A 22,534-nucleotide genomic window follows, 5' to 3' on the forward strand; every position below is an offset into this window, starting at 1 on the left:
CAACTGTTACTGAGGGCAGCTGTGTGTATGTAGTAGTGAAACATATTCATATAGGAATTCCTTTTGTGGCCAAGCTCTGCAAGTGACTTTTCTATGAAGGCTGCTGTATGAATAAGAAAACAATCTTGTAACCAGTAAGCTACTACCTGTTTTAAATGTTTTTATACTTACAGATCCTGCTGCCTACGTTGTATTGGTTTAGTTAGCTCAGTCTTAGTAAATAACAATGAATTAATGTATTCTTCTCTTAAAAATTACCCACAGGTATCAATGTACTTGTAAAAAGGAAGGTCTGCAGAAGTTTTGGGTTAGACTGGTTGAAAATTTCACTTGGCTTCAAATAGACTGGGAAATTGTAGTTGGGGCAAGTATCCACATTAATGAAATGGAAACTAATTCATAGGTGGGATTTTTTTTTTTTTTTTTTTGAACTGAAACTATGTAGATACCACAGGCCATTTGCCCTTTAAAAACAATTTTCTACCAGGAAAGCAGCAACTTACAGGTCTAATAGGAATTCTATTGGAAGAACTCTGTAAGCATTCTAAAAAATTGTAAAGATTCTGGTTCTGTGTTTGTGCCTTTTAACTTTTATTTCTGCTTCATTTTGGAACAGGGGGGAGAGGATGGGTGGAGCGGTTGTATTGGGGGAATTCAATTTTTTTTCCTCTTTGCAGCGAGACCAGTGAAGTTCTGCAGTACACAGCAACTGAGGCAGAGGATGTGGAGAAGGTAAGAGTTTGCTGCATACATTGATTTTTTTTTTTTTTTTTTAAACTTCAAACACTGAAATGTAAAGAGAACACGTTGTCCTAGATAACAAACTTGGTTAACTACTTAATGCATTTAGTGTTTATTGCTATGGAAAAGATCTGGGCTGGGTCTGTACTAGAATATTTTGATAAGTGAGTGTTGTTTTGTCAGAGTGGAAATCTCATCCCCCATCCCTCTTGCCAAGATACCTGGCTGGCTGAGCAAGCAAAACCCCCTTTAGGTCACATGATTATCGCTAATAATTTTTTTAGTGTCTTTTGTCTGATGTAACTTATGCCAGGTGTTTACAAATTTGGTTTATTTTTCCAAGCAAATCCTGTGAGGGAGGTGGAAGCAGCATTTCCTGAGTCCCTGCTGGGCTGTACAGTGTTTGGCTGTTCAGTCAGCATCCCTCTTTGAAGTGGCTGGTGGGATGGGCAAGGCTCTGCATAGCTCAGTTTGGGAACTAATGACTAATTAACCAAGAGCTAAGTCACCCCCAGCATTCAGCTGAGACTTTACCAGTATAAGGTCTCTCTCTGTTGGCATTTGCCATTGTGCAGCTTCCTGTGATCCAGGTTGGTGCACAGGTTCCTATGTGATAAAATAGCTGTTGTTTTCTAAAAGCTTGTTGTTATTTGGTTATAGCAAACAGCTGGATAACCAGAGCTGTTACCCTGGGTTATTCATCTGTATTGGCTAGCATGTGGTATCTCAACTGCAGTTTTTTCTCCAAATGGTTTTGCCAGACACATTAGCCCTGGACCAAGCCAGATAAATTGCCTTCTCATTGCTAGAAATAAGCCATCTTTTATCGTGTGACAGGATTAAGGTGAGATCACTGCTTCCTCCTACTCCACTGTGTTATTTTTTGGAGTAGGTATATTGTATTTGCCTTATTTCAGCGAACATTCTTGCTCATGGAGGGCTGCTAGTGGGATAACAGAAGCCTTCTGCTTCCACATTGTTAACTTTTCTCTGTAGCTGCTGTCCCCAGCTGAGAAGAGCAACAAGCGTTTTGTAATTCTGGACAGGTTTGTAGTGGGCCCATTTCAGTTCTAGGGATGAAAGTTACACAGTGAATCCCTCAAAGCTCACTTGAATTCTGTGGTAGCAATAAGGATCTCAGCTGCACTATATCTTTTCAGATATGTCTTGCTGATTTTAATATTTTCATCCTCTGTGTTTCTTGTTTGAAAGCTCTGATAATCCTTCTAGAGGCTGCTTAATGCTCTCCTTTCCTCTGTTGGAGGGGAAAAGAAATACGAGGCTGGTTATATTGCTTTTTGCTTTAGGAAATAGGTCCAGGCCTTTGCACAGCAGTTATGTGATTAATTCCTAAATCAGCTGGGAACAGAGAAGTGGCAGGTTGATTAGTCTGAGATGGAAAACGTACTAGTTTGGGAAGGGGATAAGGTTGGGAAAGTGTAACAGGCTTTCCCAAATCAGATGCAAAAGGCAAACAAAATTTGCTTTAGTATACCAGCACGTGTCCACCCACCTGCACTATGTATGACATTCAGCAGGTAGCAGGCCATCTTACTGCAGAGGTTTGTGTGTAGTTTTGTGGGGGCACTTCCATCTTGCCATGGGACATGTCTTGGAGGCTTTCTTAGCTAAGCCTCCAAGTCAATGCTTAACTGAAGATCCTTAAGCCCAACTTTGGCATTTGTAGCAAGGGAGGTTTCTGACTGCTTACTGCCTTTCTGGAGTTCTTAAAAAAAAAAAAAAAAAAAAAAAAAAAAAAATCATATTTGAACATTTCTAAGTGTTGCAGGAGGTGGCCTGTTACTGCTGTGCTCAGTTACTGATGGACTGGGATCAAGTTATTTTTCTTTGCAAGAGCCCATATGGTGCTGTGCTTTAGATCTGACCAAAACAGTGCTAATAATGCACTGGTATTTTAGCTATTGCTCAGCAGTGCTTGCATGGTGTCAAGGCTGTCTGTTTCTCACTCTGCCCCCTGTGATTATGCTAGGGGTGTGCAGAGGTTTTGGAGGGGACACAGCTGGGACACCTGACCAGAGGGATATTCCTCACTATATAATGTCATGGTTAACAATAAAACTGGGAGGAGTTTTTTTCCAAAAAACTGAGAGCAATCCTGGGAGCAAGGATCTCCTGGATCTTTGAGCTTGGTTCCTGCTGCTGGATTTGGTGATGAATCTGTTTCAGTTGGAAGTCTGCAGTAAACTCTCTTAAGCCCAACTTTGTTTGGAGGAACAAAGTGTGGATTCTAGTTGGCATCGTGCATGACAATAGCCTGCACCTAATATCGTCCTGTTCCCATGCAAAAGCTTTGTGAAGCAGAAAATACTGATAAGGACTTTGATGGTCCTAAAAATTTAACCCGTTAGCAGCATTGCTGTGCATTTCTAGGCCTTTTAGTTCCCTTTATGAGAGTATGGTTGTGTGCTACATTTTGAGTCCTGCCCTGTTGTAGCTGGATTTCTGGACACTCATGCACTTCATAAGAAGTTATCATTACTAACCAGTAGACTTGTCATGCAGTTTGAGTTCATACCCTCAGAAAGGGCTGGTGGCTTCAGTGTGACAGCAGGTAAATAGAAGTTCACTGTGAAATCACTTCAGTGAGGCAACTGCTTGCATTCGGAGTACTGCAAAATTTCTAAAATCTCTGAAAATGAGATGTTTTTGGAAACTTCAAAAAACGCAAAGGCCTTTCCCTTTGATCTGAGATCAACAGTATTCATTCAGGTAGCTACCTGCAACCTTTACCAGCTGACAATTCTGACATGAATCCGTCTGTATCATTTTCAAGAAGGGAAAAAATGACTGAAGAGGGTAAACCTTCACATTTTGTTTTAGTCCTGAAGTTACTGTTTCCAAATAGCTCTTGAATCTTTGAGGTTTCAGTCTTGTGAAGTACCCCTGTGAAAAAGCGAGAGCGCAGCTTCATTGTTCTTACGTGCATAAAAAATAAAGTATTGGTTTAGTGCTAGCAGGGTAGGGGTGCCCTTGCTTCTGGTGTAGGTAAGGCATATAGCAGCTGGAAGGCATTCCTTGTCAAAGTTCACACGCCTGCAGCCACAGTGAAGGTTCAGCTTTGCAGTGAGAAGCAACTTCTGTGGCAAGAAGGATCAGCATCCCAGGAATAATATGTTCCCTGACATATTTTTAGGTTTTGGGTTTGTTTTTTTTTTTTTGAAGGACAAAAATAATGAAATGGGAAGAAGCTGAAATGAACAAAAAACCAAGGTCAGAGTGTGGATGAGAACATAGAGCAATTATAGTTAGTTGTTTTCCAGATAACATAAAAGAAAGGATAAGATTTGAGAACCATGGTGTTTCAATCAAGAAGGTAGCCACAGATGTTTGGTAGAAGAAATAAGAGAAAGTTGGGGGGGGGGTTATTTGCTTGTTTTCTCCCCTTCGTTCTCTCTGATCGTATCTTGAAGTGGTCAGAATAAAGCAGTTTGTTTCTTCCCTAGATTTTTTTTGTAGTAAACCCCATTGCTAGAGATTTTATTTTAATCTTTTAAATCGGGGTTTAAAGTCAGTCTAAAGCTCTTATTGCTCAAGTAAAGAGTCTACCACGCTCAGCAATCTTGGGTCATCACTGTACATAAGGTCATCAGTATGCACTGATGTAGTTCTTAATTTGGTTGGACAAATCTGGACTAGAGGAAGGATTATTATTTTGAAGTCAAAGTACAAGATGGTATCATTTTCATTGTTAGATGTTAGCTATAGGGATTGGTACTCTTTCTACTTCAAAGGATAACGTTGTTTTTTTCCCTTCTGTTCAGATTTATGTTACCTTTGGAATGAAATAGTTGAAATTTGGAAATAAGTGTTGGCAGGAGGGATTTGGCTTTGGCTTGTAGGGTGTTTGTTTACACAGGTGTATCCTGTTGATAGATACCAGTGTTTAACTGTTAGCTAGCTTCAGTCTACAGATTATTTGCTATGTGATTTGGGAGCTTAATTTTTTTGTGACCTTATAGTTTAATGGCTTTTGATTTGCTCATAGCAGACATACACAAGTCAGAAATGACTTGTTTCTGAAGTGTGGGTTTCTTTGTTGTTTTTTTTTTTTAAAAGATCAGTCAGGGTTTCTTATTGTAATTAACATTGGTTGTAGTTGCTAAAGGAGTAGTAAGTGCCAAAATGAGCTTCCTTAGGGTGTTTCAGGCTGCTTTTACATGAGGATGAAACTGGGAATAAAAAGTTATCTATAGGTTTGTATAATTTTTTTTTTTAAAAGCCTCGGATATTAAAAAAGAGGTGGGAGTAGAAAGGAAGTAACTTAAAAACTTAGCCAAAATTGTTTTAATTCCTCTGTGCTTGTGGATAGTGTTTTGTATTACGTATCAGTTTTATTCAGTGTCACCAGCTTGCGTAAACTGGAGAAGATGGTGAAGATGGGAGGCTGCTGACAGACCAGCTTTGTGCTGTGCCCTTTGCAAGTGTGGAAGTGAAAGGCTCCAGGGCTAGCCTGCATGAATTTTTCAGTTGTAGGTGCTGTATGTGGGCTGAGCTCCTTCCTGCAAGCTGTGGTCTGAACTCTGTGGGGTTGTAGACTGCATTGCTTCTTGTGTCCGTCTCTTGCTTAAAAGAAAGACCTACGAGGAAGGAGTTTGGGGAGAAGTCAGCTGACAGTGCAACCTATTGGGGTTTGATGTCTTTGTCCCCAGAAATGATATGAATAGGAACAGTGTCACCTTCTGCTGCCTGCCACCCCCTCAAGTCTTCCAACAGCAGCAATCACCAGATCACTGTGAAACAAGCTTAGAAATTGTAAGCTGTTCGTATTGGCTTAGTTGCAAAGATTACGGTAAGGGGTCTCATTATTGAAACCATTTTTTCTAAATCCTGCTATGCTCTGCAATATATTAAGACCTGATCTCTCCTGGATATTATTACAAGTTGTGCTGCAATCAGGTTTAAATCATTCATTTGCTGCTAATTCCCAGGGAGTGCCAGGGCATTCCTTATAAACTAAGAAGCTGCTGTTCTAGCCTGGTTGGGAGGCTGATACCATTGTTAAGGAGCTGCTGGGAGAGATATCTTCTGATATGATAATAAGAGTGTGCAAAACTAATTTGGATACAGATTTCTTTTTCCCTGCAACATATTCTGAGCCCTATTGTTAGCAACTCTATTCTTAGTCCTGTCATCAGCCGTAGCGGGGAGTTTCCAAAGCTTTGCTGTGGGGTAGAGAAGTAATTGCTTTTGCATAGCTAATGGGAAGTATGGTGAAGGTTCAGCTTTTAAATTAAATAATTAAAATAAATAATGGATATTTGAACTAACTTACATATACCTTTCTTTCGCTTTACATCTTTAAATGCTTATCTTGGGGAGTTATGTTACAGCACTTTGGTAGGAAGAAGCAGTTTCTAAATAAAATTTTGAAAACTCTTCTAAATGTATGTGGTGCAGTTTTCTGTAGTGTTTTTTGAGGACTGGAACGTTTTTCCATCAACAGGTGGATTTGTTGGCTTTTTTCTTTATGTGAAAAGTAGGTTTCTTATGCTCTCAGCTACATTATCTGGCTTGCCAACTTTGTCTCTGTGAGAGATCAGGAATGGTTAAAGAGCATCTAAACTTGCTTGAAGTTTTAAATATGGTTTGGTGATGTCATGTCAACTGTATTTTTTACATCTTATCAGCGAAATTAGTCTTTAAGAAATGTAAATGCCTCAAGGAGAATGATCATGCAGTCATATCTCTAAGCCATTTTTTCGTACCATAAAAACATAATACTGGTAATAGAGTGGACCTTTATAGTCAAAACTACTTTGTAATAGCACTTTGTTATTGCCTTTTAAGTGGTAATAGATGGGATTTAGTGTTGTGATTGCAGGGAATAATTATAGTGGATTTAATGTACAGTAAAGGATAGAAGCATTTTTCATTTATTATTCTATCACTCACTTTATTACTGGCATCTGCTTACTTGCTGTCAATGGATTGACAATGTGTCATCAGGATTTTGGTCCTGACCTCACAGCTTTATCCTTTCCTTCTGAAGAGGCCTCTGAAAAGTGATGTTTGGAGCTTTAACAATCCACTCCTTCCCAAGTTGCATCAAGGTACTATCTCCACCTCATCCTGAACCTTAAGTGCATCCTCCCGACACTAGTTCAGGTTTCCTTCAGATCTAGTCAGTTGTGTGTGATAACCTCAGGCTTGTATTAAGCAATTACCCAGTGGACCAGCAAAGATCTGTTTTCTGGTGGAGCCAGGCTGTAAATGAAGCTCAAATATGGGATTGATAAGTTTGGGGATGCTGAAAGAATTATTTGCTGAGCTGGTGTTACTTGTTTGAATCGTTCTGGGTGCTCAGCTGTGAGTTTTATCTTTCCTTTCTGCTTGGGGTGCATGCATGCATGGGTAGGTCCTGATGACCGATGAAATTGTGAGCCTTTGGACTTCTGTCAGTGTGGCTACTCCAAGTGTAAACATGCCTCGGTTTGTGATGTGAACCACACACAGCAACACTGAGAGACAATTGCCATAATTGCTCTTCAACCCGTCTCAGTCAGTATGCCACTGAGCCTTTTTGGGGGGGGGGGGGGGGGGGGGGAAGGAAGGCTTCCGATGTAGCATGATGGTTTTTGTTTGCAACAAAAGGGGTTTAAATTTAGACTTATTTCTGTTTCCTCCTGATTCTACCTTAGAGGTGGGGTTGTACCTTCTTTGCTTCCTTTCAGCCCCAATGGCAGGTTGAGGAAGAGTGTCTTGGATCAGTTAAGAATTTGGAAATAAAGCACTTCTCAGCCAATGTATTCCCTGCCATCCTCTGCTCACCAAGGCTGAAAGCACCAGGAACTTTAGAGCTGGCCCCCATGTGTCTGCCCAGTGCTTATGGTAGGGCTACGACCTCCAGAAGAAATATGACTGGGAGATGATTTGTTAGCTCTAAACATTTGTATTGTTAATACAGCTTTAGCAGTGAAGCCTTTTTGCTGGGTGACTTGTTTAATAATATCTTTTGATCATTTTATTGATTTGGGGGGCATGTTCATTGATTTTTTGGATGTTCTGGTCAAACCACCTCTTAGTGTGATTTTTATCTTCTGAGTCCAGGTAATTGAAGACATTGAGTACCTGAAGTTTGACAAGGGGCCATGGCTGGAGCAGGATGATGTTTCTTTCCATCATTTGAGACTTTAGTAAGTATGATGTCTTCCAGTAACTGAACATTTTCCCCTGAGATCTGATGTTAAAGCCTTGAGTTTTCAAAGTGCAAATACATTTATATTTGCACTCTGACTTGTTTTTTTTTTGTCAGAAGTCAGCAGCGATAGCAGGCTTTTGTAATGTCGGTGCTTGGCACTGTAATATGGTGTGGCATTTTGCTGCTGATGATAATTGATTAGACGAGAGACTCCAGACGGGTAGATCCCATTCCACTAATGAAGGACAAGAACTCTCCAGGCATTTCCTAAGTGCTGTGACCTGTGGCCCTTAGGAAGGTATTTTTGTGAGCGCTTCTGTTCCTGGGTGATCACCCAAAAGCATTTAATTTTAAAACAGAGCATTTATGCGGTTGGTGTGGTGGTTTCTATGCTGCCCTGGCAGCATGACATCCTTCAACAAAGCTTGTTGACAGAGCACCCTTGTAGCATGTTTTATATGTGGTGCTGTTTAGGTTGGCTGTGTTTAGTGTTTTTTCTAAAACTAGACTAACTTCTTATGCTGTCTGCTTTTAAATATCTTTCCAGCAGCCAAGAAGCTGGCTGAACAGAGTATGGGGGTGGGGGGAAGGAATGAAGCAAACTTGGGTGACTGCTCAATAAGTCCTTTTTTCCTCCTTTCCTCTGACTCCCAGTAAATAATCCTAAATAGAAGCTTTAATCCTAATTCATGGAATGAAGTATTGCAGTTCCATTGTTCATTCTCCATAATAACAAGGGGGATTGTAAAGTACAGCAGCTTAAGGGTGGGTTTTTGTTGTGGTGGTTTTTTTTTGTTGTTAAAGATCCTTGTCTGTCTAGTTGGATGTGAAGAGATCACATCTCTCCATAGATAGTGGAAAGTGCCTTGCTGGAATAGAATAAAATTTGATTATAATAACTCTTTGCAAGTACTCCATGATTATCTGTCTTCCAATTCAGCTGTGGAGTGCTACTGGTGGGGCTGCATGTGTCCCCAGAGCAATGCTGAAAAGAGAGGTAGCCCTCCAAACTCCAAAATATGTTGAACCAAACCATTGACGTGTATGTAAAGACGTGAGATCAGACCTACACTTTTATCCATGTGGTACAGATGAAGCATCAGGAGTGCCATTCTGAAGTCATGTTGATCAACAAAATGTTCTCTGGATAACCGCGTATAAAGAATATATCTACACTTGTAAGATCTACACTTGTAAGACTATTAATAGAGGTAACCTTGCACTGAAGTGAGACAGGCTTCCCATTTTGCTAGAACTTAATCTTTAGACTGAATGTGCAGGTAGCAAGTGCAGTATAGTTACTACATTTTTAAAACAAAATTTAAGAATTATATTCTTTTCATATTAGTTTCTGGTTATCTCATAGGTTAATAGAAACACAGGGATTTTTTAAAATTGAGTACCTGCCTTTGAATTTCTGTCTTTATTGTGACAGGCATTGGAGTAGTAAGTTTAACTGTTTTGCAGGCTTCTGATATCCTTTGCCTTTTACTTTTCTGTTCTGTTAACTCCAAATGGCTCCTAAAATTAGACATAATGTTCCTTTTCTATGGCCCTTCTATCAAGGGGTGAAGACAGATTGCAGAAGAGCAGTGTTGGTTGGTGTCTAAGAGAAAGAAGTCATGATTCGGGTGCCCTTCCAGTATCTAAGAAGGGGTTTCTTTGTGTAGTAATTAAAGGATAGCATCTGGTAACTTAGACCCTGTAAAACTATCAAAATCATATTTCTTTATAGTTAAGTTGCTTGTTTTCCTATAGCTTCACACTGGTACAGGTACTAAGAAGTGATTATTAATTGCAAAGTGTAGGAGGGAGTTAAAGGAAAGCGTACAATTAAAGAGCAGTGTATTACGATATTGTATGGAAATTCTACTTCACAGCTGTAGAAGGAAATAAATTGCATTGTTAAGGACTCAATTTTTCATTGAACCCTGGGGAAGGCTGAAAGAATCTCCTGTACAAGGCTCCTGTCATTGTAGATAATATGAAATTATTTCTTCTAATGGCAGCGTGTGGCTGTTTTAAGATCTTACAATGCAACAAACTGCTAATTTAAATGTTCTCGTGGTTTGAGTTTTGCTGTTTCCCCTTGCCTTCAGAATAGCATTGTCAAGATAGCATTTGTATTTGGACATCTGATGAATGTGCTTGGTGTTTGCTTTGAATCTTCATTTGGTGCCAGGGGTATTAGGGCATTGATCAAATGTGTAACAACAGATCCTATGCCAGTTTTGTGCTCATGCCTTGCTCAGCTGAATGAGGAGATTGTGGGCAATATGTTGGGCAGCCTGGGAGAAGCACCTTTATAACTTTTTATAAAAATGTGTAGGTTTGGACATAATCTTTTCTCATGTTAACTCCAGAAGTGTGGGACAGACGTGAGTCTCCCGTCACAGCTTGCACAAACTTCACTCATGAAAACATGTCAGGCCCAGTGCCAGACAGAGGACAAATGTGTAAGGACCAAACAAACGCGGCAGCGAGTCTGCTGCACGTCTTCAGTGTTGGAATTGTGTCCCAGAGCATCAAATGCCAAACTCAGGTGTTAGATCATGAATGTTAAAGCTGATGCTTTCCTCGCTTTTTCCAATGCCCAAGTAGAAAAGAGCTTGTTGTACCCAACCTTCTGCAGATTTTCAGGTGTCCCATGCCTACAGTAATTTTTCCCTTTGGAAAGAGTGTTTTAGCATGTTCCTGATGGGCTGCCTGTTCCATATGCTGGCACACGCTGCCCTCTCGTGGGTGTTTCTGGAAGGCCGAAGCAGGTATTTGTTTTTCCATCTGCAATTGCTTCCTTTGCTGACCTCCCAGCATTTTGCACAGCCCACTCATTCTGACTTGGGCTGTTTCAGATCTGATGCTGTCAGAGGGGCAGCACGCTTGGACCGGGCACCACAGTGCGAGGTAGGTTGTAGCAGTTGTAATCCCAGTCTGGTGCTGGCTGGGCTGTTGGCAGTTTTACCTCCTCCACCTTCAGCTTGTACCAGCGCGTCTGGGGGAAGGGGACTGATGGGCAGGGGTGAGGATAACTTTTTCATTGCACGTATATCGGGTCTAATGCACAGAAATCCCAGCATGGCCTCTGACTACTTTGGTAATGCAAATAAGTAAGCTAATCAAACCAGTGAGCCGTACCTATATAAAATCAGTTGCATAATGATACCTTTTATCTCCCTGCTTTGCCCTTGAATACTCTTTCCCTTGCCCTAATAGAGTAGTGTGCTTGTGGGACTGAGGCATGTCTTGGTAAAAGGTTAAAAATGTATATATTTGTGTATGTAAGCTGGAGGGATCTCTGAGAGGATGCTCTTCACACCCTTCCTTCCTCTCCAGGTGCTGAGTCCAACAGAAAACATTCTGCTGGCTTTTTGAAATGTCTCAAGGAGTTCCTCTGTTGCCACTGCACTCTCAAGCATGTTTTTATCTGTGCCCTTCCCAATGAAATCGTGTGACTGTCTACATGCATTGCAAAATAAATAATGTTTTGGAATGAAGAGCTGTAGTTTGTGTAACATCGCCTGTGTTGCTTTACCAGGTGGTAGGCGGAGCTTACTGCATTTGACTTGTTTCATCAGAGAAGTCTACAGTTAAATCTGTTACATCCCTGCTGCTCCTTCAGAATTTGCTAGAGTAGAACATATTTTGTATGGACAAATCTTTGGCTTTTTTCAGCCACCACTAATTTCATTTAAAAAAAAGGTACTGGCATTTGTTTTATCTTGATGAAAAGGGGATCTGTTTCCATTTGGAAACAATCTAGCCATGAAATAGTTTGCCACTCTCATCTGTTCAGTTTTGTTCATTAATAACTATTAGTGTGCCACAAACCCTGTGTAGTAAATCCTCCAGTATTGTACTTGGCAGGACATGAGACATACATTTTGAAGTTGTTACTGAAGGACCTTGTATGTGCAGTAACTAGTAATTTCTAAGTTCTCTTAACATTTGTTTAGCTTCTTGGAGCTATTCCTAACCCCAGATCTTGGCTCCTATTTCCTTTCTGTACATCTTGCTCTGGTTAAATGAAATGTTGCATCAAGGAAGCATGGGAGTGAATGAGGGAGAGTGACCCTTCAGCTCTGTTTCACAGTGTAATTGAGCATGCTTAGCAAAGGGAAGAAGTTTCCATGTTTCAATGTCTATCTTTTGATTTCAAATAGCAGGATTGGAAGTGATTGCAAGAGATGTATTGGACTTGTTTTTGAAACTTTTCATAATGGAGACTCCAAAATCTCATAAACCATTCATTGTAAAACTTCTGGCGCTATTAAAAACTGCTTCCTTTAGCACCTTACTTTTCTCTTGCTTCAATTGAAATAGTTCTTTGTAGTTTCCTCTTTGCAGTGGCTTTTTATAGATTTGAAGAACTGTTGTTGCACCTTCTCACCTTCTCTTGCAGACCTGCTTTACTTGGAGAGCTCTTTTTTCTTTCTTGATGTTCATGGTGAGTGTTTGTTGCTCACCAAGGGAGTGGCCATGGTTCACCTTGGGCATGGCATACTTTTTCTGCCTAACCAAATGGTGGAGTCCCTTTGGCAGAAGGTCTGTATGTCATTGTCTTGCCTTTACTAAGTTCTGGAGAAAATGGGCAAGGAAGAAATGACAGGCAAGGAAAGACATTTGCGGGGGGACACAGCCCCCATGGCTGTCCTATGTGACTGCTGAATGAGTGCAGAAACAGAGGAGGTCAGTACGGCAAGAGTTGGATGCAGGAACCATCTCTCCCACCCAGCTCTATGTGCCTGTGGCATGAGTCAGGAGCATTTCTCCTTTCCCCTGCTCTCACAAGCATGGGCAAAATCATGAGCGTATCACACGCTTGCTGGCTCACTCGCACGTGTTGTACCCTACCCACGGGAGGCAGGGAAGCCAACCGCAGCAGGGGTTGCGGAGCCCTGGCCGAGGTAATAAGGGTGTGAAGAGCAGAGGAATGAATGCCACCCACTCAGATTCAAACCTGAAACACAATAACCGGTTGGTGAGAAGCTAGTTTTAAGGTGTGCAAGAATATCTTCTGTTTTCCAGTGGGATCTACCTGCTATTTCTCAAGTTACTTAACATGTTTAAGTGCAGAATTTAACTTGATATGCTTTGTGTTGCTGGCTCTAAGCCTCTTAGACCAGTGAATGCTTTTAGGTAGGAAGTGCAGTTTTCTAATACTGTGTATGTTGTCACTTAGGTTTTTGACTACGCCAACATCAGTTGTGGGGAAATCATGGCTCAGGCTATGCAAACGGGGTTTTTGTTTGGTTGACTGGTTTATTTTTCTTCCAGTCTACTTCCTTTACCCTACATTGCACCTTTAGCAAATACGTTCATAAGATTTTCTAATGTTCATTGTGATAGGCCATCTTGGGACTCTGTTTTATACAGAGGTGGGGAAAAAAAAGCTAAGGTCCTGGGAACAGAAGTTCTAGAAAGTATATCCAGCTGATGAAAGAGCTGCACTAACTTCAGGATGGCTTGTAATACTTGTGAGTCATCAGGTTTCTGCAGGTTCCCTATAAAATTCATGTATCCTTGTTGTAAGCTGCCTGTAAGGGAAACAGGACTTCCTCCTCTGAAGAGCAGCAGGAATGTGTCAGTACCAATTCCTCAGTACCTGGTTGTGCATGTTGTACTGGACATAATGTGTGAAGTAGGTGTGTAATAGGCGCTTTTGGAGAAGAGATGAGCTACCCATTGCTGTAATGTACTTGCGTGTGTGATTCCTATAGCAATGGGAACAGCTCTAGCTAACAGGATTATGGATGGTTGCAGTGATGGTGAGCTAAAAATCTGATGTTCCTACAGTATTAGGACCATGCAGTCACTTGCATACTCTGTTAGGTTTGAAATGTTGCATAATCTTATGGGTAGGTAAAGCACACTCTGGGAAGCTGTGCTACTGCATGATGAAAGCTGCTTCAAGAAAACATGGTTAAGTGCCAGAAAATAATAAATAGTGATAATTTTGTGCTGGGGGAGAGAGAGAAAACTAAGGAAACATAAAAGGTGTCTTTAAATGCTTCCTGCTGAGCAGTGAATTAGTTCTGGCAAGCGAATGTGGTTTTGTGGTTAAAGACATTGTTGTGGCAGGTGTCTTTGGGTGGTGCTTTTAGTTAGTATTCAAAGTTATTTCTTAAGGTGCAGAGCTGAAGCTGGAGAAGCCATCTTTGGTAGCATTAGGTTTGTGTTTTTTCGTTGTGCAGCAGTTTCTTTGGAGGCAGTGGTTGTGAGAGCAAAGAAGTTTTAAGAGCAGCAGGTTTTCTGTCTTGGCCACTGACTAAAATAAATTGTGCCTGGGAGTTGTCCTCTGTAATTGCCATTTGGCTGAGATTCACGAAGGAATGGATTAACTGCAGACTGGTTGACTACTGGACTTGCTTTATGTGTGTCAAGTTATACTTCACATATGCCTGGACAAATTTTATCTGCTTTCTCCTACAGACTTGTAAGGTCCAGAACATCTGCTGCTACTTGGCAAAGAGTGGACTCTCCCGTTTCTGTGGGAAGAAGGGATGGCGATGTTTATTCACTGATGTATTTAGTGGATCTTCCACCACCTGTGCTGTTAAGCCTGAGCTCAGCAAGGTCTTTAAACATTGCCTGCACGTGGTCTTGTTCAAATAAAAATTCTTAGCTTCTCTGCTCTCTGCACAAGAGAATGCAGATTAAAATGCAGATTAAAGCTTGTAGTGTTGGTACTCATTACAAGTGTGGTTGCAGGATGGACTGTACTTGAGGAATGAAGAGCTGGTACCTGAAGGGCTGCTTTCTGCTGGGGTCTGTTTGTTTTGGTTCGGGGTTAATTAGCAGTGGGTATTAGAGCTGATTCCTTCTCACAGAACTCCAAGAGAGGAGACATAGCAGGTGCAAAGGTGCTCTTCCTGAAGCACGCTGGGATTCAGAAATATAACCAGTTGCATTGTCAAATCACTGTTTTGGGCAAGCTCTTCCATCCCAGCTTGGTTATTCCAGGCTGTCCTGGAGTGAGAAGGCTGGGAGTGGCCCAGAGGAGGGCCGGTGCTAGCGTGTCATGAAAGTAGCTCTTGCTGTGTTGGTGAGGAGGCAAAGGAGGACTCATTTTCCTGGCTTCCAGCATGTGAAATATACATTTAATGTATGTGAAGACAGATAACATAGTGGTGTATAGGAAGCATCTTTGGTGTTCATCCTTGTCTTGCAAAAGGGCATTTATCCTTGCCTCCTCCCATCTCAACTTTTACTAGATTATTATAGTTCCTTACTAATTTGTCTGTAGTAGGATAATTTACAGTGTGCATGTCAGGATACATTAGCAGACTAGTTTACTTGTTTAAACTGTTCAGTGCTGTGAGGTAAGGTCTCAAAATTTGTGATTAGGGAAAAAAATTAATTGCTTAAAGATGATTAACTTTGCTTTGCTCAGAGCATATGGTTTATGTGTATGTAAATATTTTGTAAAGAAATGCAATTCACTGAAAAAACCACAATTTGCAGAGTTTCAAGTGTTGAATTTAGAATTTGGTCACTGTCCACTGCAAATGGATTTATTTTTCCCGAAATACATATAGGTGGCACTGTTGGTCTATGTATTATACCAGTATGTAGAAGGTGGCTTTCTAGCAGTTTCTCAGACATTTTAAATTTAGGGTATTTGAAAGTGCTGGTGCTGTGCAGTGTGGATTTGTGATGGTTCCTGGTATCTGTTGTTAGAGCTGCTGCAGCAAGCTTCCCCTGGTTACTCCCAGGCAGGATGCTAGAGGCACTGCCTGCTTCCAAACCCTGTGATTGCCTCAGTGTCAATCCGTTTAGGATGGGAATTTGGGGAAGAGCACCACCTTACTTTAATCTTTGTGAGGGTTCATTTTTGAAAACTAATTGAACAGGAGGCAATTAAATGAAGTTGAGATAGCAAGATAATGTGTGGGAATCGATAAAACCACTGGTTTTACCTTTCTTAGGTAGGAAAGCAAAAAGCTAGAGGTGCTTTATGGAGAAGGCTCCCAGGAATGACAGAGCATCTCCAGGGAGGAAAAACCTAGGGGAGGGAATGGAGAAGCAGGGACAGGTTGGAGCAGGAGCAAACTGGAAGCAAGGGTGAGGGGAAGAAACAAAATAGCTGTGTGAGGAAAAGGACTATGTATTCATCATAGCCGGAAAATAGCCAAAACCTGTGGAAGTATTATTTAACAGAAAAGTTCTTTAATATTTGGTCAAACTCAGAACGTGATGTTGCTGTCTCTGGGGCAGGATGTGGACTAACTGCTACTTTTTCTTTCTTTTCCTTCTTCCTTTCCCCTCAGTGTTCAGGACAAAGGTGGAGTGCTGGATCCTGTAGCCATCCCTCGCTTCATTCCAGAAATCACAATTGGAGGCAATGAATATGATAAAATCTATTATGAGTATCGATCGGTAAGTAATACTGGAAGGGGAGCAGTTGTATGATAGCCAGGCAGCTGTCCCTGCCAAGCTGTAAGTGCATTCATAACTGTCCTGTGCACAGCCAGATGTCAATCTCATGCACAGCCAGGTGTCAATCTCATGCACAGGGATGCACATCTCTAAGAGTAAGTTCTGGATTTTGCCCAGATCCCCACCTTTTTTTGAAGTCTAGCTTCCCCACAAGAGGAATTATGAAGCAAATGGTTTGTTTTGTAAGCCGATTTTCTTTTTTGATCTTTAGATGTGGACTAAAGGATAAGTGGTTTTCATTTGTTTTTGTTTCTCCTGCCCCGATTAGTCTCTGACCTCTGAAATCTAAAATAATCCTTTGAGTCAAACAAGAAAATTGGAAACCCATGGTGACTTCTATAAAGAAGACCGCTTATAAAATGCTGAGGGAGGGGGTGTTTTTTCTAGAGTAGGCTGAGGAGGTATGAATGTTACATTGCTTCTCAAAACTGTTGTTGCTTTAAATAGTGTGTTTCTGTACATGGGCACACATCCAAAGCCTGTTGTGGCCCAGCGCTCTCTTACACCTCATGCAGGCTCCCACACAATGTTTTAATTAGCTGCTTGCCTTTCTGATTCTGGAGACAACGGCTTCCAGTTGACTTAGCCCTTTGCCCTATTGCCTATTGTTATTTAGCTGGCATGGGGTCCTCTTGCACCACATGGTATTTTCCTAAGGCCCAGGTATTGTAAATTCTCATTAGAGAAATTGTGGAACTGATGACACTTAATACTGATTAGACAAACTGAAGTTACAGGCGATGGTATGTTTTAAAGTTGGGTGGAAATCTTCACTGCCATTGTTTTCAAGCAATCACTGAAGACCAAGGAAGGTATATATAAATTGCTGTAAACAATGATTTTCATAGTCAAAACACTATCATTTTTCTGGTCCTGGTAGTATACAGTCTCTTACTGAAATTAAAATGTAAGCTACAGGTTTGTGGACTTGTTTGAAAACTCTGAACTACCAATGTTTTCTTCTGGAATAGTCAGTTCAGAAGTCCCTGTGAATATTCAATGTAATTTGTTCCTCTTCAGCTAACTACGTAGTGGAGAGGCTCCTGGGTCTGCGTCATTTGAGATGTAGTCTTTCCAGCTTGTAAAAGGGGCTAAAGCTAGAGGTTAAAGTAGCAGAAAGCATCTTGGTACTGCTTGAGGTTGTTTAATGGGTTTGAAAACTCCCTGGTCCATCTGACAAATTCCTATCAGAATTTCATGCTTCTTGGTATCACATTTTTAAGTCCAGAACTTCAAGCTCAGACTAAGGGGTTTTGGAGTCCTTTACTCCAAGAGATGTCTGTGTGTGTGCAGCACATATTTCAGAAGGATCTGCTGCATGACTTGTCGCCAGCATGCAACATCCATTTGTACTGACAGTGCCTTTCTTCCCAAAGATGATAGGGTTTTTTGGCTGAAATCTCACTTTGCAGTGGAGCTGGGAATTACTGAGGCTGCCTGACACACAGCTAGATGTGACCTCAGTGTTGCATGCTGAGAACCAGTGGTAATACTTCTGAAAGCCTTTTTTCTCCTCTAGCTGTACAACAGCACATTCTTCTTTATGCTGGCAAGAAACTGAGAATGCCCTGGCTCATCAGATAGCTGGCTTCCAGGAAAAATTGTGACTTCCCTTGCAGATGTAGCAAAGGGATGCTTAGGAGTAGGAATATGAATACCTGGGAAGGAAAGCTGTGCTCTTGGATTGCTCTGCCCGATGCCAGTTAGTTGACAGCAGAAGCTGAGCACTGTCAGTGCAAAAAACCATTGCCAAAATATAATCTCCCTTCTGCAGGCATGCTTTTAGGCCCTGATTCAGGAAAGTACTGTGGAAAGTGATAATGTCCTTTGGAATAAGGAGGAGTTGTACATTTCATGAAACATTCTGTTAAGTTCAGGCAATGCTAGCTACTCTTTTTCTCTCTTCTGAATGCTTAGACGCTTGTAATCCTTCAGGGATGGGGGGGGGGCTGTCTGTAGGGATGGTGTACAATGCAAAAGATGCTGAGTTTTGCTACTTCCTGTAAGCTACTGGAAGGGGAAGCACAAAACCAGCCCCACCTGCTGTTTTATGTTCCAAGAATTAAATTATTTGTGTTGAAACTTTGAAGACCTGTGTTGTTTCCCCCAACTTTGTTTAGCAAATGAAGGTGTGAATTTCTTTGTAAGACAAGGCTTATATTCGGAGGTAATACAGCATGAGATCAACTAGTGCAGGCGGAAAAAGCAGATGAACTTCTAGACATATAAATCTTGGCTATGAGGTTGCTGGGTCTAACGAGAGGGAATCGTAAGCCCTTGCCTTGCCCATGTCTATGCAGGGATGGTTACAGCTGTGCTACCACTTTTGCATTTGAAGACAGATAAAGATTTTAGGCTCACATGACTTCTAAGTAAAGACTTAATTATGGTATAATTACAGAACTTTTCCTTGTGGGAAATACGTGCTTTTAAAGTTAGTGTAATGATGTTTACCACATAAATACAATGATTTGCGTAGGGGATTTTTTCCTCAGCAATCCTATAATTAGTCATAAATCCTTGATCGTACCAATAGGCAGCTAACTCCTGTGCTTTTGAGAGTTGCATGCACACAATTCATGCTGCCTAATAATGGTGGTTTTCAGGAATTCACAAATTCCAGGCAGAAGGTGGTTTTTGTTCAAAATATTCATTAGTCAGAAGCAACTGAGAAGGAAGAGGAGGAGGAAACACTCTTCAGAGTCCAAGATTTTAGTATGTGTGCCTTTCTGCAAAATAATGAGGTAGCCACATACAGCTCTGAATACTAGAAACTCGCTTTTTTATGTATATCCTCTGAATTTCTTCTGTAAGTGTTCTTTTCACATGTGAGGAGGTGGCTTTCTGCCTCCTTCTATTACCATAAAGTCATCTGGCAGAGTTCAGCTGTTCTGTTCAGGCATTCATAAACTTCTAAAGATGCTTTTCTGGCAAGGGAAAGGTAACCTTTTAGTCAGGTTCTGTAGATCACAGAGATAAGCATGTTCATTCTTAAGTGAAGCAACATTATTTTAGGAACTGTCAGACTAGTAAAGACTTGACTACTCTTTTTTTTTTTTCTTCTTTCTTAACAACTGCTGTATCTCTCTGCTTTCTTCCAACCATGCACAATCCCCACGGATAATGCTCCAAACTCCATGTGCACCCTGTGAAGCTGGAGCACTTAGGCAGATGTGTTTGCAGAGAAGACGAAAACAAATGGTTCTGTTTAATGGAATCAGTGTACTTAAATAATGTACTTATGTACTTCACACTCCCAAATGCTGTTGGCAAGTCCTGCTGAATCTCCTAGGGGTGGTGAAAAAAGGCTTCTTTTATCTGCATGCTCTTTTCTGTATACATAAAAGTGCAGCTGTCTAAGATTCATATTCAAGTCATCACCTACGTCTTTACCTCTGAAAACAAAGCTGGAGAACTTTAAAATAGTCTTTGCCACCTCTCCCTTCACTGCAGATCATAAGAAAATGATCAGCATTTCATTTATATAAACTTTGTGCTTAAAAATACAAAAAACTTAGTGGGCTTGCTTATCACAAGGTGTACCAGAGCCTGGAGTCCCGTGCTTGCTGATGTTCACTCAGGTGCTGGAGTGGTGAATTCCTTCACTAGAACAGGTGAAAGCAAAATGGTTAAAACCTAGTCTTCTTCCTCATTGCATCAGCCCTAGCAGAAAGCATCTGTGCTAGCCCACTCACCTGAACCCTGGTTCATGCAACCCAGCTCCTCTGTTTGTCCAATGGCTTGCCCCAATGTTTTTAAACACAAATCTAAGAAATCACAAAGGAGAAAAGGGCTATTTTTATTAGTATGTGGCTAAAAACTGTGGCTTGCATCTCATGCTCTAGGATTTGTTTGGGGGTTTTTTTTCCCATCTTTTCTCTGGAGGGGGTAAGATTGTACAGTGGGAGGAGTATCCTATCCTCTTTCTAGTTTGCTGGAATTCAAGTGTATGTGCTGGTGTGTATATTAAAGAAAATGACCAAATGCTTGGGCACACAGATTCTTCTTCAGACAAGACAGGCCTAGGCACCTAGAAGTTCCTTTTGTACTAAGGCAAATCCCATATCAAAATGTTGTATCTTTTGTTAGCCCAATTTATACAATCAGAAAAAAGGAAGTCAGGGATGTGTACCTTACCCTTGAAGCAGACAGTTGTGATGAATTTTTTGAAGAATTTATTCCACGCTATTGAGCTACCTTCAAAGATGCTTCATATCCCAATATGACTTCCAGCTCCCATGAGTGCATGTGCTTGTGTGTAGGGCTTTCTTAGATCAGTTTTAGTTGTCATCTTTCAGTCTGGAGTGTCCTTTTGCTCTTGCATTGAAATGGTGAGCCATGTGCTTCCCTTCCTTTCTTTACCCTCTTACTGCTTTTCCGCCACCATGCACTGGCTATTTGCTGATCGTGGCACACTTCAACTTCCCTCCATCGGCTCCTTTCCTTGATGGTTCTCATTGTCCTCCTTTGAACCATCTAATTGTGCAATGTGCAAAGTTTATCTCACTGCAGAAAGTGATGTGTGCTGTATTCACCATGTGAGGAAAGTAGAGGCTTATTTGGCAGTGGTAATGATTCTGCTTTGTCCGTCCTTGTCAGTGCAGCTCCATATTAAGCAGAGACAAAACGAGCGGCTCAGATTTTTCTGCCTAACATTTAACTCAAGACAGCAAATAAATATGCCATTGAAAGGTAAGAGAAGGCTCTCGTTTTATTTTCCCCATCCTTTTCCCTTTGTGGAAGACTGCTTTTGGAATACAGGAATGCTGACCATGAGGCAAGGCTTGCTAACCTAGCAGGGATTGGTTTTGTTGTTTTTTTTTTTGATTCCTGGACTAGTCTTAAGCTAGACTGCCAAACTGAACACGTTGCTGGGGTTAGTTGAATACCGGAGCTGTGGAAGGGAAGTAGCAGCAGCGTGTGGCTGGGGTGGGGTGGTTGCCTTTCCACAGCAGCTGCACCAGCTCAGCTGCCTTGTCAAGCTGCATCTTTGTATAGTGCTCCTCATCCTCCTCCCTTCTGCCCCAGGACCTGGGAGTGTGTGACTGGCAGTCCCCTGCAGTCTTGCATAGCAGCAAGTGGAGAAGAGGCAACAGGTTGGAGGGGAGGAGAGTCCCACGCTTTTTCCCCAGGCGTTTTACTACCCTGTCCTTCATAAGGATGCAACCTTAGGAGGGGAAATCCTCAAGTGTGTAATGTCTGCCATGCCTCCAGTTATTTAGGTAGTTGTAGGGGAATAGCTGTAACACAGCAAGCTTTTGAGTGATGGGAAGGTGAGCCTGCAACACTAGTCAACTCCCAGCCTCACAACCCAAAAATAAAAGTATTGTCAGAGCATGTGTTTATAATTGAAGATCATAACTAGCACAAAAGGGAGAACATTAAGGGAAGACTTTCTCCAGGTTTGATGTGGCTCAAGTTGCATGTGAAGTGCAGCCCTGACAGTTCTTGGCAGCTGTGGTTGCAAGGGGCTGAAGATGGCTGCTGGCAAACAGTGGGGGTTAGGATGTCCTTTAGCTTTCCCATCTCCTCTGAGAGTGCAGAGCGTTCCTGGCTTACACGCAAATCCCCCATTTAAAATACCCTGAACTACAAAAGAAATACTCAAGCTTTCAGGAAGCCAGAGTCTGGATCAAGAGCAGGGAGCGTTTGTGTCAAAATGATGCATTGAGGTTTAATGTGGTGATACTGCGTGGTGGGGTCCTCAACACCTTGGCCTTTGGCTGCAGATTTTGGGTTACAAGAAAAGCTACGGGCTTCTGAAAAAAAAAAATATCTTTGACCAAGTCTGCTTGTATGCACAGAGGACATTACCTATGCATACATAATAAAGTGCAAATGCTGCAATAAGTCTTATCTAAGCCATGAATTGTCTTCCATGGTACTCTTGCCTTTGCAGAATTGGGGAGGTTAGGATATCTTTTTTCACTGTGTTTGTGATTGTTACCACAGTGGCTGTCTTTGATACAATCATCTGTTTTCTCTCTCATGCTATTTTTTCTTGGCTTGATGAAGTTTTCATTTTCTTAGGATCAAGGTCTCCCTTCCTAATTCTTATTTTAATGGAGATGTTTGACAGCTGTAATGCCCAGCCCTGTCTGCTCTTGAATCCAGGAAGGACTGAAAGCAGACACACAATAAATTAGGAAAGGCTTAATTTAAGGTTTTTCCTTCTGGTTTATGTCTGCAAAAATATTT

At 41.4% G+C, this 22,534-nt stretch overlaps 1 protein-coding gene across 1 annotated transcript in view; it reads left to right on the plus strand.

Annotated features, from left to right (window-relative positions):
• The window catches only part of NDUFA10 (NADH:ubiquinone oxidoreductase subunit A10), a 43,741-nt gene that overhangs the window by 12,836 nt on the left and 8,371 nt on the right, over positions 1-22,534 (plus strand). Inside the window, exons 7-9 of the mRNA XM_030016755.2 lie at positions 678-732; positions 7,810-7,895; positions 16,168-16,276. Of these exons, the coding sequence (XP_029872615.1) occupies positions 678-732; positions 7,810-7,895; positions 16,168-16,276 (250 nt within the window). The remainder of the gene's footprint in view (positions 1-677; positions 733-7,809; positions 7,896-16,167; positions 16,277-22,534) is intronic.

The sequence above is a fragment of the Aquila chrysaetos genome, chromosome 6 (assembly GCF_900496995.4).
Source record: "Aquila chrysaetos chrysaetos chromosome 6, bAquChr1.4, whole genome shotgun sequence".
In the NCBI taxonomy this organism is placed as follows: domain Eukaryota; kingdom Metazoa; phylum Chordata; class Aves; order Accipitriformes; family Accipitridae; genus Aquila; species Aquila chrysaetos.